Below are 19,366 nucleotides of genomic sequence, written 5' to 3' on the forward strand. Positions count from 1 at the left end.
TTTTGTCACCTCCCCAAAACTCTTCATCTCACCCTCTCTCTCTAACACACAGCTTGACCCACAGGCCATGAATGTGAAAATGAGTGCTGCCAATTTGCAGTATCTCTCTATACACACACACATATAGGAAACACAATAATTTTCTTCGCAATTTTCTGGAGAAAATTTGCAGGCATTGCCAATTTTCTGGAGAAAATTTGATTTCGGACGGTGCAAGCGCCGCATAAATCCCTTTAGTTCTTATATTTATCATCTTCTCCAGAAATTTACCAAACTTGAAGTCTTCTCTATATATATATATTAGGTTGCAATGAGACTTTCCGATTGGGTCTCGGTTGGATCATAACGTAGCTTCGGTTTCGGTTGGACATCTATTACCCAGCAAAGAGCTTTGGTTTTGTCTGTCTCACCAATTTGGGTCAGTTGAAGTTTACGGATTCTGGATTTATTGAAGCTCACTGATTTGGGTCTGCTGAAGTCACCGATTTGAGTACGTTGAAGCTCACCGATTTTGGGTCTGTTGAATCTCGCCGATTTTGGGTCTAACTGAGGCACCCCTCTTGTCGGCGTAATGCTCCCTCCTTGCTTTCGCCACCGCCACAACAGAAGTCTCATCGGCAGCGGCGACTCCCCCCTCGTTTTCTCCTTACTAACCTTGGTCGCTGCCGGCTGTTGTAGCTTCTTTGTTGACAGTATTGAAGAAGAAGAAAATAAAATAAAATAAAAAAGGAAAATAAAAAAGCAGCGACCGGCAGTTGCAACTTCTTCGCCGGCAATAATGAAGAAGAAGAAAAGAAAAAGAATAATTTTAAATTTCTGAAGGTTAAAGGGTATTCAGGCCATTTTAATTTATTTATTTATTTATTTTTAAGTCAACAGAGAGTTAGAAAGGTAAGAATATGATTTTACATGTAAAAAGTATCTGACATACTTGAAAAGTACCATTTAGGGGTGTAATGGAATGACAGACCAAAAATTTATAATAGAAGTGATAATTACGGAGTGTCAATAAAATTAACTTGAATAATAATAATATTTTATACTAACCGAAAATTTGTGTGTGTATATATATATATATATATAGCGAGTGTCCCACCCTGCAAAAATAGTCTAACACAGCGTTGGCCTTTTTTAACTAATAAAATGACACTTTTTTAGAAGAAAATAATAATAGTTCGAATCGATATTATTACCCGCTATGGTTGATTGGAATTGATATTATTACCGCATATGGTTGATTTAACACTTAATCCTTGACTTCCTTGTCAGATACTGATGATTGAGGGAAAAAAACAAAAAAAAAGAGAGAACGGTTTGTCAAGGGCCGCCGTGACTCTTTTAAAATGAAGTGATGGCGTACTTTTCACTACAATGAAATCCTTTACCCTGTTGGAAAATTTAAATTTGTGTGAGTTTCATTGTGTATCTTCATCATATGACTGAACCGCTTTAAAGCAACAGAAATATGCATTACAAACTTAAGACCTCATCCTTACCATGAATTTCTTCACAATATCATCGCGTATCATTTGTTTGACATGTTGAAACCAAAAAATGTAAATTTACCTGTACGTCTAAATTTAAGTGTCCCTTCATAATAAAAATTGAAAATCAACAATTTTCTTGGTGAAGCTTCACATATTATATTGCGTACGGTGGGGGCAAGAAACAATCTTGGTCCGAAATTTTGGAATTGCAAATCACACTCGATGGGGCTAGTGGATACCCACGCAAAGTGGGTATCCCCTTGGGGTCTTATGCCCACCCCACCTTGCTTCAGTTCAGAGACCATAGTTATACCACAACCATGTGCTTTACAAATGGATAAATACCTTGCTTTAACTTGGTCACAACTGCAATCCAGCCACAAAAGTATTGGATCCAAACACAGCTCATATCAGAGTAGAGTACGAGAAAACATGGTATCTCAATTTAAATCATGCATTATGGAAGACGATTTCATGGAGAATTCAGTTCTCACCATGATTGTTAAGGCTGCAATTCTTTGTGTCATACCGGCCGCATCCACTGCGCTTATCTCACACATTAAACACATAGATGTATCAGATAGCAGTTGTGGTCGCAACCACCACATTTGATGTATCAGATAGCAGTTGTGGTCGCAACCACCACATCTGCTGAAACATAATTTCCGAATGTAAGATAATATCTTAGGGACCAACCATCCAGCTGAGTAATCCGTACACAAATTTTTTTGAAAGAGAGGTTATCTAGTTAAGCATCCCTGATAGCCCAGCAAACCATCCTTGATGCTGTTAGTTTCAGACTGTTACAATGGGCAACACATAACCCAAAAATGGAGTTTCTGGCACTGTGTGTTTTTCTTTTTCAGACATAAACAATCACTATGTACAGCATGCTACATTTTTACATCAAAAGTCGAATCACTATCAAACCAGGCTCTTGCCGTACTACAGAGCACTATGAGTTAATCTAAAGAAAGCTACTAAAAGAAGACTAAACTGAAATGCTGATATGAGGGGTTACCTGTTTGACTATTTTACAGACAAGCCTCTTCCAAGACCATAAACCGAAAACCTGAAATAACAAGCACTACAACATGGTTCCTGTCTCATCTGAGCTAGCAGCCTCACTACCAGCTGGACTTGATCCTCCTCCCAATATCTCGTCCTCACTAAACACACTCTCCTCACTAGAACTAGAAAATGAACCATCATCATCATCATCGTCATCATCATCATCACTAACCACATCCACCTTGCGTCTCCTCCTCACATCCTTTATACCTCTTTCTTGCAGCGCCAGTCGCCTGCGTTTTCTTGCTTTGCGCTTGCCCTTGGGGAACTCTTCTGGATGTGATTCAAAACTCTTACTTTCAACCTCCTTGGCAGTTCTGTCCTTTCCGTATTCATTATCCTCTGATTCAAAACTGGAGGGTTCAGCATCAAGCTTGCGTCTCTTCCTACTAGCATTGGTCTGGTCCACGATTATTAAAATTCAGGATTAGTTGGAGTTTTAAGGCACAAGCCAAATCTAACTACAAAATTTAAAACACATTAGCATCCAATCCACAACATTTACAGAACAAGTGTTCAATTGAATTCTACTTCAAAACAAATCTGCAAGTAACAATATATTGTAGTATGACCCCGTAGAAAAACAGCACCACCATCATAATTTCTTCCTCATAGTTTCTATTCCTGGATTTTCCTAGAACATATATTTCTCCTGTAAAGATTATGACTAGCTAAAATAAGCTGTTTACAATTAGCTAATTAGCTTTCATACACGTGAAGTAGCAGCATGTGAAAACACACACTTTTTGTCCGAATCAAGCTAGAGAAACTGAATATATGCCGGAGTAAATTTCAGAAGCACACTGCATGAGTCAAACTGTTATTCAAGAAATGATGCAATCCCATTGAACAAAATAAAAACTAGGTCCCGTGGATTTTTAGTTTCGATTGGATAAATTAGTGTACTTCCCCTACAATATGAGTTATCTTTAAACAACTTGTATCTCTGGTACGCCTCAACACAACCAATTTTATGCTAAAAAAATTATTACCAATGATTTCAGAAACATACCTTGGGACCACGATCTACCAGCCGAGCCCATTCATGTCGGTTCCTCAGGCAATCAAGAACAGCCTGTGAAGGACTTGAATATGCATAGCGCTCTCCATTATGCTTCCGCAGGTTAGGCCAGTGCTGCACAAGAGAAGCACAAAAAGGAATAGACAAATCAGAAGCAGTACGTTTTCCTCGCTTTCAACAAGTAATGTACAGGAAATAGTAAGCTTCCAGTCTGGTGGAAGAAACCCTACCGGCAGCACTGCACCGCAGAGTTCTTCATATGTCATCCTCTTGCCTTTGCTCATAATCTCAGCAATTAAGCCTATGAAAATGAATACATAAATAAATACTTGCATGATAAAAAATCCAAAAGAATGATCTATTATTTGAATGATTTCAAGATAATATTCAGAAATAACTTATAAAGATTAAACTCCTCCAAAAGGTAACAACCTGGTAAAGTGTGATGCGTAGGACCCCCAACTGCGCCCGTATCATCATCTGAGCCGTTTTGTGGTGAGTTATGCATGGATGACAAATTTTGTTCGTTAGCTTCAGTGGAGGAAGATTGACCACTGCTCATAATCGCAGTAGAGGAAGGACGAGTACTTTTCTTGACAATTTTTACTCCTTTTGCAGACCCATTGTCTACTTCCCTCTTGGTAAAAGTATCTGGTGTAGATACATAATCATGTCTCTTCTGATCAGATGGAGGCACTCTGTCTATCCTCTTAGATTCACCATTAATTTCTTGAGAACTGCGAGACCCATCTTTACCTAAATCCTTGTTTTTTCTTTTAAAAACCTATAAAAATATAATGTATTAGAAACAAGTCTAGTACTAGCCGAATCTTGTAAACAAACTATGTTGCCAAAGGCTGTGAATCTCCAGAAAAGCGATAGCAACTAAAGCATTATTCTATCCATGAACAAAAGCAAGGCAGCATACCAAATTGTGATCTTTTGCTCCAGAACTAGATGTTCGCTTCATTAGTGTACTTGTAGCAGTTGGAGAAGCCAACTGAGGTAAGCTACCAGCGTGGCGCATACGTGGCACACGGGGAACTCTAGGAGAGCTGTTGAGTTCTTGATGCAACAATAAAGCAAGCTGTGAAAGAAACAAAAAAGATATCATGGAAAATTCTAAGCTTTCTGATAACAATAGACATTACATGAAATGACAGTTATGACCCACCTCCTCATCGCTCAGTGCAGCAGCAGAGCTGGAAGGAGCAGGAGGGTGCATTGGTGGTGCATTGTTCAACTTAGATGATGGCTGGCTACTTAGCTGATTAGCCTTTTCACCTCTCTGAGGCAAACCAGAAGCTGTAAACTTATTTTGTCCATGTAAAGCACTCTGAGTTTGCAATGAACTGGCAGTGTCACCAGAGCCTGAAGGAACTACAATATTCTGTGCAGAAGATGCTTTAGAAGAATACGGTAGAGGGTGTTTTGACTCTGATGAGGTTCTCTTGAAAACAGAAGCATGCGAGATCTTGGGTGAGTGTGATGCTTTCACCACAGAACTGACAGAGGATTTTGGATGTTCTTTTGGTATTTTCTTTGGAATTTCACGCCCATCTTCATCCCTGACTATATCAGTTGAGACATTATCTTTCTTATTACTAACATTGCCGCTGTCAGATATTCCCCGCTGTTTAATGATAATATTATGATTTGGAGCATTTGCAGGCCTATGTTTATCAGAAACAGAAGGTTTGGAGATCATAGTAGTCGATGAAGTTGATGAGGATTTTCCAACAGATAATATTACTTTACACTGACTGGGTGGTGCTGGAAGGCTTAACATGGAGCCACCTGATTTTGATGGCTCTTCAGCAGGTCTCGAACCATTTTTAAGTGCTGAAGAACTTTTTGGCACTAACATGGAATCTTCCGAGTCTTCCAACTGTCGCCTAAGTTGACAGAGACGACCAGACAGTTCATCAGCTTTATCAGTTTGACAATCACTGACTGCTTCTGCACATCTCTCAACATCTTGCACTTTATGTTCATCGGACTGTGAACTGGATACAGCAGTATCAATCACTTTACCATTTTCAGACAAGTGATCAGCAGACACCCCTGGATGTTGGACCAAAGGATTTGTGCCATCCATTACATCAGTAAGAGGAGAAAATCCAACATCAAAGACCCCTCCAGATTTATCTACATATACTTCTGTTTTGACATCAACAGTAAGTTGTAAAGAGCTCGATGATATGTCGGCCTTTGAATCTTGTAATTTTTTATTCTCCTCAACTTCAGGCACAGCATTAGTCAGATCTCTGACAACGGACTCGGACTTGTGAGTGTCAATCCCAGCACCTCTACAAGAACCTTCTCCATTACCATTCACATTATCAAGAGCTGCACCAACAACCTAATGTAATAACAAGAAAGTCAATCCATCACAAAGCAAAAAGGGAAGTAGCAGGCTACTTCCCCAAATGACATTAAATTGGCAGGAAAATCTACTTGACATCAGCATTTCTCAACAAAAAAAAAAAAAAAATTGCAGATGATTATTCACTTCAAATCAAGTTGCCAATAAGCAACAAGATTTTTTAATTATTTTTTGGTAATTCCAATTTCCAACAAGTAACAAAATACTAAACGGTATTAACAGTAAACATTAAAATTGTAAATAGAGGAAAGTATTCAAAAGGAACAGCCAGGGCCAATAATGCAACAATGCTAGTAGCATTCAGACAATGTTCAAAACTTTGCATGATAGAACCTTATTGACATATTAGAATCAACATTAAGGCAATGCATAAAATAAAGATCCCAGATGGTTACTACAAGCCAGCCAATGAAAGACAACATAATCATTGACTCTTTTGAATGAGTACATCTCCCAAAAAGCAGAAACTATGATGCATCAGAACAAGAAGGGAGAACAAGTCCAAAACAATAGCAACCGTTACCAGCTTTTTTCAAGATAAGCACACCAAACACACCATCATCCCAACAGGGACTTCAACCCAGCACCACCCATTTTGGAAGTTGCAGGAGATACCACCAAAACTAATAGCTGGTGGCAGGTGTCATTGACTTTAAGAACCAGTGTATTTTAGTGTTTTCACACAGTAGAACTGTTTGATCTCCAAGTTAATGCGTTTGCCCATAAGTAGTCATTGCCCATCCTTGTTTGATATAAATTTGGTTATGACTCATTCTTGAGATTTGAAAGATTTATTTGGTGGAAATAAGATTCAGAAGTTTCTTTTTTCCTTGTATTTCTATTTTTCTCTTCTATTTTTATTTTTTCTTTTTAAATTCTTAAGCGTTCTAGTTTTGATCAGGTTTACCCAATACGCAACCATCACACATCTTTTTTGAGAGCTGCTTGATATCATTCTGCTCATAATATTTGAAAACCAAAATAATTTTAAAAAACAACTTTTTATTATTAGTTCGTTTTTTGATAAGTAATAATGTATTAGAAAGCACTCAAAAAGGGAACACGGCCCAAGAACTACACAAAGGCCAAAGCCAAGGGACCCTGTTGGAGAATAATTATAGGAGTGATTTAACCCCTTAAACAACTTATTGACAGAATGTTAACATTGCTATACTTGGGTAACAAGTTGTTGCCATATTTGTATTTGGCTTTATGTGTAATTCCTTTATTACAAAATACTTGTAGGGCAAGAAATTTCTATTCTCTAACTACAAGTCTTCCCCAATTCACCTATAAATAGAAGTGGTTATTGTAAACAAAATCAAGAGAGAATGCAAGGAAAAGAGATGTAGCCCTTTGGGCTTTGTGTGTCGTGGATGTAAGCCCTAGTGGTTGAACCACGTTATATACTTGTGTTCTTTATGTTTTAATTTCTCTCTTCAACTTTTGCTTTTCTTTCATCATGGTATCAACTCTATTCGTCTCGGTTCTTCGGATCAGCTTGTTTCGGCTCAGATCGGATCAACTTGTCTCGGATCTCCATATCAACTCATCTTAGATTTACCAGACTCTCGACAATTTCATATTTAGTTTCAGGTTGGACACTTGAGTTAAATCTCCGTGTACCAACTTGAGAAGGAAAGGGAGAGGAATTATAGGAGTGATTTAAGCCCTTAAATCACTAATTGACATAATGTTAACGTTGCTATACTTGGGCAACAAGTTGATGCCATATTTGTATTTGACTTTATGTGTAATTCCTTTATTACAAAAAACTTGTTGGGCAAGAAATTTCTATTCTCTAGCTACAAGTCTTCCCCAATTCACCTATAAATAGAGGTGGTTATTGTAATTCCTTTGTGTGTTGTGAATGTAAACCCTAGTGGCTGAACCACGTTATATCCTTGTGTTCTTCATGTTTTAATTTCTCTCCTCAACTTTTACTTTTCTTTCATCAGACCCTAAGGACCAAAGGAACCCAAAAAAAACAACTATCTCTTCTATAATTTATAGTTTCTCCCCATAACCCAACAAAAAAAGAACTAATAATAAGAAATTTTAAAACCCCAGTACAAGATTCCACTCCATCAAAGGATCTTTTATTCATCTCCGTTAAAAACACATAAAGGCACCACCCACCAAAAACCACGTGTGTGATCCCACATAGCACCCTCTCCAAGCATCCACCAAACCTCTTGAAGACCGAGGCATGACCACTGAACTCCAAAACAGGACAAAAAGAAGGCCACAACAGTCGTGAGTCATTGGACAATGCAAAAGGAGGTGATCAACCGACTCTCCATTACTCTTACACACACAACACCAATCAACAGTGACATGTTTTCTCCACCTTAGGTTATCAAGCGTCAAAATCTTGCCCCAAACCGTACTCCAAGCAAAGAAGGCCCACCTTGAGCGGAGCCTTGGAACACCAAACCACCTTCCATGGGAAAGCAGGACCTAAGAAATCTGAGAGGTGTCTAAACAGAGAACGCAGCTCAAATCTCCCTTGAGAAGAGGGCACCCAAACAAGGTATCCAGACCTCCACCGTCAAGCTCCTGATAATACATCAACTCCAATAGAATCCAATTCCCAATCCTGGAAATGTCTCAAGAAACGCACATCCCAAGTTATATTCCTACTATCAAGCAAATAATTCTATCGACGACAATTCTGAAGAGCCTGGAAAAAGAACAAGGCAACGGGCAATCAATGCACCTTAAGTCCTCCCAAAAACAAATACCCTTGCCGTCCCGAACTTTGAATCTAATATGTTTAGAAAATTCATTTTAACCCTTCCGAATGAATTTCCAAACAACACCACCTCCTGGGATCCGAACAGCAAGGGAGCACCAACCACCTCTCCCCTCCCCAAAACGGGACAATATAACCCTCCTCCAAAGTCTCTGATGCTCAACACCAAAGCTCTGCTCAAGAAATATTGATACAACGTTTATAATTTGGTTCAGAATATTTTTTTTAGATAAACATCTTCATAAAGTTTAGTTGTTTATATTCCTTGAGGTTTGAGCTGCTTGATATCATTCCACCCGTATGATTTGAAAACCAAAATAATCAATAAGTACAAAGTGTTTATCATTAGTTCCGAACTAAAGAAATACTAATAACTTAACATGTTAATAATTTGGTTCAAAATATTTTTTAGAAAGACATTTCTTCACAAAGTTTAGTTGTTTATATTCTTGGGGTTTACTTGGTACACATCCACCTTCATAGGAACTAAAATTCTCGTTACATTCCCATAATACAAGTGCAAATGGAATCCCAACGTTAATTACTTAAGAGTTAGCTTCTACTTCACAAGAGTTGCTAGACTGGGGAACCATAAATAGTAGTAAACCAATAAAAAGAACAATAATAATTATCGAGTTTCATTAGGGGTCACAACCCTAACATGTGTATATCTCTCAAAAAGAAAAAAATTACCACTTCTCATCACCATCATCATCATCCTTGCCTTAATCTTCATATGGACGGAGTCGGCCAAATGAATTGTCATTTTCCATTCTTTCCTATTATATACCATGTCTTCTCTTAAATTTAAGTTTTTTTAAGTCGTTTTTTATTTTTCATCACACGTAAGCTTGTCTAAACCATTTTTTTTTTTTTTTTTTTTTTTTAATAAGTAAAAAGTAAGCTTGTCTAAACAAACAACTCTTCCACTTTTAATAGGTCAATCATCAAGTTTACATTGAATTTTTTTTTTTTTTTTTGATAAGTCAAGTTTACATTGAATATGACTATACCACCATCTACTTTCCTTAATTTTATCATTTATTTCCTCACACGTTCATTTCCACTTCATGAATGTGTTGCATTTGTGTCTTTTTCAATGTCCAACACTCTGTTCCATACAGTAGGAAGCACATACACGCCTAAAAGGGCAAAAAATCCGTGTCGGACACTGACACGCGCCAAACAAGTGTCAGACACGCCAAAATACGTGTCCGAATATTTTTTATTTTTCTGAATATCCAGACACGCCGTGGACATACTTCCGACACAACATGGATACGTGTCCAACATGCTGTCCCACTCTTTGGGGATTTTTAAGAAAATTTTAGAAACAATGTTGAGTTGAAGTGAAAATATATTGAGTTGTTTAATTACATAATTACTTAAAAACTTGTTTCATAAACAATTTTATATTCAAACAATTAGATATTTATTCTTATATATTTTAGCTCAAAGGTTCGAACCCTTGCACGATCATCTTTAACTCTCTTGTTGTCCCACCAACCAAGCTTCACTACCGGTAAATGGTCCCTGTATCTCTCTCTCCTCTTCTCTCTTATTCTTCATCCTCCTATTTTCTTTCTTCTCCTTGTTCTTCACAAACCCTAAATACTTCTTTTTTTCCCTTCACAATAAATTTCTTTTTGTCTCTTTTTCCTTTTTCTTTTTTCCAGTATTCCCCATGAACTTTTTTCTCTTCTATGGATTCTTACCTTTATTTTTTACTAAGGCCTAATTCTTTTTCAAGCAAAACCCTAATCCTCTTTGTCTCTTTGTTTTTTTTTCCCCCCTCTTTCTTAACCCTCTTATCATTCTTTCTTTTTTCCAACAAAACATATATATTTTTTTTCATCATGAGATTGTAAAAAAAAATATTACTCTTAATTTCTTAAAGTACAATATATATTATATTTTTTTTTTGATAAGTAAGAATAATTTTATAAAAGCGCTCAAAAGGGGAGCGAAACCCTGAAAATATACACAAGGCCACAAAGGACCTTTGGGCCTTCAAAGAAGCCAAAAAATCGACAATTTCATCTAAAGATCTATGATCTCTCCCATAAACCCAACAAAAAAGAGTGGAAATAATAGAGAGTGTCCGTGTCCTAATTTTTTTAGGATTAGTTGTATCGCCGTATCTGTGTCCCGTATCCGTTTCCGGGCTTCTTAGTCCATACATTATTTCCTGCAACTTGGTATTCGTTTGTCACAAAAGATCCTAGGTAACAAAAAGAATTCTCTTAAGTTAACACTTTGGTCTTGAAGTGTAATATTTATATTGTCATTGATTTCTACTATATAAATTTACATGTCATATATTTTGTTTTAGCTATCTTAGGCCCCTTGATTCTAATGCTTTTCTCCATATTGCTAATTTCATTGCTAAGGCTTCCTTAGAGGTATCTATTAATACTATGTCATCCGTGTTAGAACATTTATATGTGTATATATATATTTGTGTTGGGTAATTACGTATAGTTTGTGGCCATTATGCAATTAGGCCTTTCTTATGTTTGTATATAATCCTTCTATGTTTAGCGTTCAATGTAATGAAGTGATACAGACTCTATATTCTCCTTCTCTTTCTATTGCACAATTCATGTTTTCACAATCCGCAAATAACATTCGCCATGGATGTTTTCTTGAATATCTTTTGTTATTTCATGTACTCCCTGTGTCCCAAAATTCTTGGTCTTCTTTCCATTTTTGGATGTCCCAAAATTCTTGTCCCTAATTATAAAAATGTGATTTACTTCCCAAAATATCCTCAACGTTTTGAAAACTTATCCCAACATACATTTCTTTTAAATGGATAGTTTTGCAATTTTAAAAGGGGTCAAAACATTATATGCTTGTCCCCATAAAAGTTGGAGTTCCAAAGAGGCCCATGAATTTTGGGACAGGGGGAGTAACATTATTGCAAATAGGTGTCCCACCTTTATAGGGAAGTCACTAGTTTCGTTAATTGTTATGACAAACACTGTGAACCAAGAACATAACAAGAATTACAACAGAAAGGTAAGCACGCTACACATAAAGAACACAAAGGTTTACATCGTTCAGCGTAAACCTATGTCCACGGTAAAGATTCGGCGAAAGATTTGACTATGCAAAAATCAGGAGATTACAAACTTCAGCCCCCAAACCCTAGCTCACTCTCTTTCTTGCAGTTTTCAGCGCTCTCGTGTCCCACTCCAACTCTAAACGCCCTTATATAATAGGTTACAAGAGCGTCCTAAATGGGGTCCAAATTATGTCCTTTGACACTATGATATAATTTATCTAAATCTGCGAACCATATGGAAGTCCTTTTGTTTACTCTTATATTCTCCTATAAGTCGTCTTATTAAGTATGTGTCTTCCATTGTGGATCTACCTGGCATAAATCCAAATTCGTTATCAGATATTATTGTTTCTTTCCTTAATCTTTGCTTTAATATTCTTTCCCACAAGAATGGGAAAATGAGTCCATATGCAATCAAGTCACTTAAAAAAAGTTAAATGGTGATTTATCAAAAAAAAAAAAAACGTTAAATGGTGGAAAAAATAAATTCAGGTCCCTATATGTTTCTTTTCCTTAAATTTTTATTTGGATTTCTTATTCCAGATTGATTTACCATTATGCAAGTTAGATATCTTTCTATAGTTGTTACCACAATGACTGTACTATTACACTCATCATCAACTTTTAGAATGAATTAATGGCTTGGTTCAATGGTAGTTGTTAAAGGCTCAAGGGGCCAAAGGCGCAGTATAAGGCGCGAGCCTGATTGAAGTAAGTTGCATGTATACAATAATTCATATTTCAACATATATTATTATATATATTCATAATCAGGTAGTAATTGCAGTTAATTTAAGTAGTGAACCATAAATTTATGAATTTTGTCAAATATTTCATTAGGTTAAACAATATGATATATGATATAGAACCTTTAATTAGTAGTCATTAAGTAAAAAATAAAATGATATGAGTAAATGATTAAAAAATACAAGCATCTGGTGTAGATACATAATCATGTCTCTTCTGTGAGCTTGATTGAAGGGGCCTGCCCTGTAGTAGGTTGAGGTGCTTTAGCTGAGCCGTGACGAGCCTGGGGCTTTTTTGGAGCCTAGGCGGGCCTTTAACAACTATGATGGTAAAAGCTTGGACTTCTAGTGAACTCACTCGAATATGAAGTCAATCACTTTGTGCAAATAATGCCAAATGTTTGGTCTTCACTCAATTCCTCCCTCCTAGCACTGCGTAGTGGCATTTTTTTTTATTAGCTTTTACAATGGTGTATTCTAGTAGACATATTAGGAGTGATTAATGTAGAAATTAGTAGATACTACGTCATTGGGTATGAGTTTTGTTATCGCTCATTATTGGCTGATATTGATCAAGTCATTAAAGTAATTTAAAATATTTTGTTCAGATGAACTTATACACTCAAAAGTTTCTATACCTTCTATTTTATTTTTCTAGCCTTTTTAATTCATACACTTCCCCTCACCAATTGGATTTACAATTTTGAAGGTAATGCATATCTTTTTTTCCATAGAGTTACCCTTCATAGAGTTCCCCTCACCAGGCAATGTAGCAAAATCTATTCTTTTTTTTTTTTTACCTTTTTTTCTTTTAGTTTAAACAAGCAAATGTGTATTTCCTGCCAGACATTTATAGTGGTTGGGCTAGCTGTGAGGTAGCAATACAAAAGTATTACTGATCGCAGCATGATGGAGGAGTTGATGTGGCAAAGCAAAGTAACGTCATTGTGGCAGCAGTGTGATTGTAGAGGGTGGTCGAAAAATCATGGAAACAATTTAGTTATAGTTATTGTTCGGCTCAGCAGTGTAATGACGAAACGTGAAGGTTCAGTGCCAGATAGATATAAGAGCAGATTTTGAGTCAGACTGTCGAGTAAACATTACATTTTACTATAGTTGTAGTTTGATTTTGTTAAAATTATTAAAGTTTGTTACACCCATATGGTTTGATTTATTGGTTCAGATGGTCGTGTAGCATCAATAGATTAGGCTTGTCCCTAGCAAAGTCAAATAATAACTTAAAAAGTATTTTGAGAAATATAACAGCTTGCAAAATGTCAAATTAGCATGCATCAATCAATTATTTATGAATAAGGCAACAACACTAAGATTGCACTAATGTGGAAAAAATATTAAATGATTCTCCAAATAAAATCATAAAATGCAGAAAATTTGCATTATGAATAATGCTAATGCATACCTCTTCTTTTATGGGAACACTCCTGTGGTCAGTGCGTTCTGACAATGACACCACTTCATCATCTGTTTTAGGAGAACCAACAATCACTGCAGAAAACTGTTGGCCAGCCTTGTCTTCCTTTGATCGAGTTCTAGTTGAAAATTTATGTCTAGATACATCAGAAGAAAAGACTTCTGAAGGATTCTCACCAAACGCTAGGTTGTTCGTGGGCTTGTTAACATCATTGTTCAATGCATAACAACCATCGGATAAAGGACCTTCAAGCATCGTGCCTACCGAATTTTCCTTTTTGGTATTCTGAGTATCAGTCTTGAGAACCTTAGCACCTCTGTCTTCATAAAATTCCAATGGTTTTGCATCACTTGAGTGTGTGGATGCTATTAATATAAATAAAGGAAAAAATTGGTGTCAACATGAGCATGTAATGAACGGCAAGAACCAGCCGTGATTAGTGTTTTTATCAACAATCGAAAATAAAATAATAGCAGTGCAACAAAAAATTACGTCACAGTTTTAGAGATGCACCCTAAGCATTACAAAATTCATAAAATCACCTTTTCTGAAAGCATGTTTAGACCTCCTTTTAGACTCTTCATCTTTATCAATAATCCTGGCCTTCTTCTTTCCACTTCGATCCTTGGATGTGCACAAGTCCTCCTTTTCGCGTTTACCCGAGTGTATCACAAAAGGATGAAGTAAGCTCCTCTCTTTCCTCATGCCAAGCTGTGGGCGCCTAACATCTAAACCCTCGTTCTCCCATTTCTTCATATTTTTTGAAGATGGCAACCTGTCACGGCCACCCTCGTCAACTTGTCTTTTCATGCCAACCAAAGCTGCAACAGGGGTAGCCAAGATATTCTCACCTTTGTCAACAGGATGCTCATTTTCTTCCTTAATATTTGCATCAATCTCCTGCTTCTTATCCCAGCAAGGAAACTCCGTGTATTGAAAATTGAACTTTTTCGGCACATACCCAGTACACTTCCACAGCTCCGGAGTGAAAACCGATGACAACCCGCCAAAGAGCGCAGGATCGCCACCAGGAATGCCTTGGACATGCACTCTTTCCTCAATGGGTATATCAGTCCAAAGCCTAAATGGACGGCGAGGTGGACCATTCCACGGATGTGGATTGTCCATCCTCAATGTTTTAGTGGGTAGCTCAACCAACAATTGAGCAACCTCGGTCTCCTCGCTATCATTCCTACTGTTCTTGGCCTTGCACTTATCGCAGGCGAACAATTTCTCGCCCTTGACGTAGCGCGAGCACCGTGTATGCACCCAAACGCCGCACTCGTCGCAGTTCACCATCTCCTCCCCATCGTCAAAATTCACACCGCATACACAATCCACAGTCCAAGATTCATCCACCCAGTCATCAGGAGGGTCCGAGGTCGGAAGACGGTGCGACCGGCTTTTCATAGCTTCCTTTTTGAAACCCTAAAAAGCCTCTATAATTCCCAATGTTTCAAAACCTAATTCCTTACCAAATTATCATATTACTGCATCAAAGTTCATAAAGCCTATAATTTTCAAGGTGTTGATTGTCGCTCAATTGGAGTTCCAAATTGAGGTATTAAAACGAATAATCAAGTAAGAAATTGAAGGGATATGTACCTGGAATCAGAGATCTTCGATATCTGTGATAAGAGTATATAGATGCAACCCTTTGGAGGCTCGGAGATATGCGTGTGTGCCCTTGCGATGCGTCTGTGAAAAAAGGTCGCCGGAAAGTGTTTTGTATTCGGTGAATGAGTGCAGAAAGCTGAAAGGGGGGGATTCAGTTCTCTTCGGACCAAACGTAAACGGCTTTCTCTTGGACGAAAGGGCGGAACCGAGGAAAGTCGTTTAATTTGAGTTATGAAATCATTGGCGTCCGAGTCGTTTGATTCGTGATTTCATGGCGCGCGTGGCTCGGGTCGGCTCCAATCGCAGCCAGTGGACAATCCGACAGCGACACGTCAAAGCATGCAGGGGTCCACGTCTTGTGACGGAAAAATAAAAAAACAATTAATTGCAGAAAATCCTTTTTTGCATTTAACTGCCTTGTACCAAAAACTTTGGAAGATAACCACATACTGTACTAAACCTAGTACATCAAAGTTGCAACATAACCCACCATTCACATTTTTTAATGTAAAAATTGACGATTTTCTGGTCACGTGGACATATTTTGATAGTAGTATTACTACGTAGTAGAAGCAATTAAAGGCTAATACAACAAATATATATACACACATATAAGTTTTACCCTCTTTTTCTTTTTCTTTTCCTTTTTTTTTTCCCAGCCTAGAAGTTTTTTTATCTTGTGGCTTCTCTATTTATTTTAATTTTTGTCATTTACTTTATACATATGTTATTTTACAACCACCTTACATTTTGTCTGCTCTAGTAGCTCTTAGAAAGATATTTCAATCATACAATATACTAGACATATTTATTCATTTAACCTATTCTACTGATTGTGTCATTAATATATTTTCCAATTTTTTCTTAATTATGAATAATTGAACTTAATGAATAAAAATATTCTTCTTTTTTACAAAAGTTGCCATTCATATATTCAATTTTCTTAAATCATTTAATTTTAGAACATCCATCCAAAATTTTAAAAATCAATCTTTAAATACTTGTAAATTAAAAATTAAAAGCAAAAGCAAAATGCAATCCTAGTGGCACATGTCATTTAAATGGGAATAAATATATTGCAATCGCAAATGCTATTGCCCTACTGGAAAAGCAGTTTCAATGAAGTGGGAACATTCCATCCCCTTGAATTCCGTGGTCCGCCACTATTATTTGTTGCTTTCCCTCGATTTCCATTTTTGAGATATCAACTGTGACAATAAGTTTTATAAATTACAACTCCAATATGATCAAAACTCTCATTCGAAAGAAGAGCGATGATTAATCAGATTGTGCTTGTGTTAATTAGAGTATTTTCAGCAATTTGTTAAAATATTATTTTGTGTAAAATATATATTGATGTATAATTTTTTTATTTTCAACAGTCTGTTAAACTACACTATCAAAACATCAATGTGTAAAATTATTGTGTATTTTACATAATATTTTTATGCAACCACATCATATTTACTTTCTCCTTTCTAATTCTCATTCCAATAATGAATCAACCCTATATTAAATAGGTTTATTAAAATTATGTGGAGTCGAAACATGACACCGATTAATTGTTATTTTTTACACAAAAAGTGTAAAACAATCACTGAACCTAAAAATAAATAATCTAAAATTTTTGTATAGATCTATCATGACACATCAAATTTACATAAATATATAAATATATAGGACTTTTCACCTGCTCACTGATGTGTAGAGAATTTATACACGAATTAAATCATCACCGTTAGATATAAAAACATAAACTACCTTTTTAACTACCAAATAAAATCTGACGGTTATTACTTCAGGTGTGCATGTGCACACCAAAAAGTAAGAGAATAATTATATATATATATATATATATATATATATATATATATAACCATGGTCCTAATCATGTAAAAATAGAAATAAAAATAAAATTAAAAAACTACAAATTGGTTAAAGCTCTGACCCACAAAATTACCCAACGACCCTTGCTGGAGTGTGATTCTATATAAACCTGTAGTTGATTTGCATTATTTCTCGTAATCAATTACACCATACAATTTGCGGGTTTTTTGACTTTAAAGTGGGAAAGCTCTAAATGTTTGAGTATGAAAATCTGGAGTGGGGAGATAGATTCTCCAACTTCACTTTAGCATGGTGGGTCCCAATCATGACAAAGAGAAAGCAAAAGGTAGACAATGTTCCGGTCTCTGTTCAAACTAGTTGATCCAGATATGACCTAAGAAAACATAAACAAACGGCTATGATTATTCGGCCAATGGGCCCCAGTGAATCATCATACGCAAGTGGGTCCCAAATATACTAATCTCCATTCCCTTTCGTTTTTCCTTTTTGTTTTTCTGAGCTGGTCGTTACTAGTAAAAGCTCTAAAGAAAATCCCACCGACGAACACTACTTCATTAATCTCACTTTCCCTCTCTTTTATTTCCCTCCACCGCCACCACTACCATCAACAAGTGCTTATTTATGTGTGGGAGGAACTTCTTCTACAAAGGGGTTTCATCCATTGTAGAAGAAATTAATTAATTTAATGGGAAATTGCTTGTTTGGAGGAACAGGAGAGCCCAATGATGTGATCAAAGTAGTAACTTCCAATGGTGGAACCATGGAGTTTTACGCCCCGATAACCGTGGAGTGCATCACCGATGAGTTCCCGGGCCATGGGATATTCCGGAGCCATGACCTCTTCTGGAAGCCACTTCCTCACCAGGAAGTGCTTCTTGCAGGAGAGTCTTACTATCTCCTCCCACTCAACAATAAGAAGACAGGTATAGGTGGTGGCCAAATTGCTCAGGTAGGGCATGTGAGATCAAACAGTGTGCCTAGTGCACTTGTTGCGCCGTATAGGATGTCGTTTGACAGTCACGGGATACTGAAAAGGTCTTACACGGAAGTGCTTTCCAGGTACAACAATGGTGGGTTTTGGAAGGTGAAGCTGGTCATCAGTCCTGAACAGTTGTTGGAGATACTTTCGCGAGATGATCGAACGCAGGAGTTGATTGAGAGTGTGAGAACTGTGGCGAAATGCGGAAATGGAGTCTCATCTGTGGGGGCTTTTTCAGACCAGTGGAGTCTGTCCAGCAGTGGTAGGGGTAATGCTTCCTCAAAGAAAGATATTGGCTTAATAGAGATTTAGAGAAAAATATCAGTCTTTTTTTTTTTTTCTTTTTCCTTTTTTTTCTTTTTCTTTTTTATGTGTGCTGTAAGATTATATGTCAATGTTATCTATATGTATGTGGGATTGTATTGCATTGTGTGATGCAAGTTTCAAACTCTTTTTGACCAAAAATATAATAGATGGCTCCCGTACTATTGAGCAATGCCATTTCAGTATAGATGCAATTAATTAATTAACCCTTTTAGTCATGAATGATGAAATATCAAGACTTGAATTTGAGATCTTGATAAACTATTGTACCATAAAATGTCCAATATTATTTTCTTGTTCGACATTTTATGGCGGCTCGCTAACCTTCCAGATATATTTCTAAATAGGTATTCGTGAACATACTGTTTGAACTTGAGTTTGACAAATACTCCATTGTTTGGGTCAAGAACAAACACTTATATTTTGAGTTCAACTTGAGATTGAGCTCGACTATCTACTAATTGATTGAGCCAAGCTTTTGGCTAATTGAGCCAAACTCGAAAGCTAAAAACAGGCCTTGGCTTAATTGCACTGGAACAAAACTAGCTGTAAGTTTCTCTTCCAGGTTCAATAGTTCCGAGTAACAAACTAACAACTAATTTGCTTGGTGCAACAATCACGAAAACCTCACTT

The 19,366-nt window shown here is 36.8% G+C and overlaps 2 protein-coding genes across 3 annotated transcripts; one reads left to right on the top strand and one right to left on the bottom strand.

The window, feature by feature from the left end:
* Window positions 1-2,149: 2,149 nt before the first annotated feature.
* LOC132308141 (uncharacterized) lies at window positions 2,150-15,802 on the bottom strand. 2 transcript variants are annotated; one of them, XM_059806143.1, is made up of 9 exons: window positions 15,571-15,802; window positions 14,508-15,455; window positions 13,954-14,330; window positions 4,754-5,941; window positions 4,508-4,666; window positions 4,012-4,363; window positions 3,810-3,880; window positions 3,571-3,693; window positions 2,150-2,958 (listed from the first exon to the last, which is right to left on the bottom strand). In XM_059806143.1, exons 2-9 carry the CDS (start codon window positions 15,373-15,375, stop codon window positions 2,575-2,577), a joined length of 3,522 nt encoding a protein of 1,173 aa, XP_059662126.1. In that variant the 5' UTR covers window positions 15,376-15,455; window positions 15,571-15,802; the 3' UTR covers window positions 2,150-2,574. The 2 variants fall into 2 exon arrangements, with proteins under 2 accessions (XP_059662126.1, XP_059662127.1); XM_059806144.1 differs by having other exon boundaries at window positions 14,508-15,476.
* A 2,154-nt stretch (window positions 15,803-17,956) lies between these two features.
* On the top strand, window positions 17,957-18,836 carry LOC132310438 (uncharacterized). Its single transcript, XM_059808611.1, has one exon. It carries the CDS (start codon window positions 18,116-18,118, stop codon window positions 18,719-18,721), a length of 606 nt encoding a protein of 201 aa, XP_059664594.1. The 5' UTR covers window positions 17,957-18,115; the 3' UTR covers window positions 18,722-18,836.
* The last annotated feature ends 530 nt before the right edge of the window (window positions 18,837-19,366 follow it).

The sequence above is a fragment of the Cornus florida genome, unplaced genomic scaffold (genome assembly GCF_030987335.1).
Source record: "Cornus florida cultivar Cherokee Brave unplaced genomic scaffold, ASM3098733v1 CherokeeBrave_3.0.0_Hap2_Chr05, whole genome shotgun sequence".
Lineage (NCBI taxonomy): Eukaryota > Viridiplantae > Streptophyta > Magnoliopsida > Cornales > Cornaceae > Cornus > Cornus florida.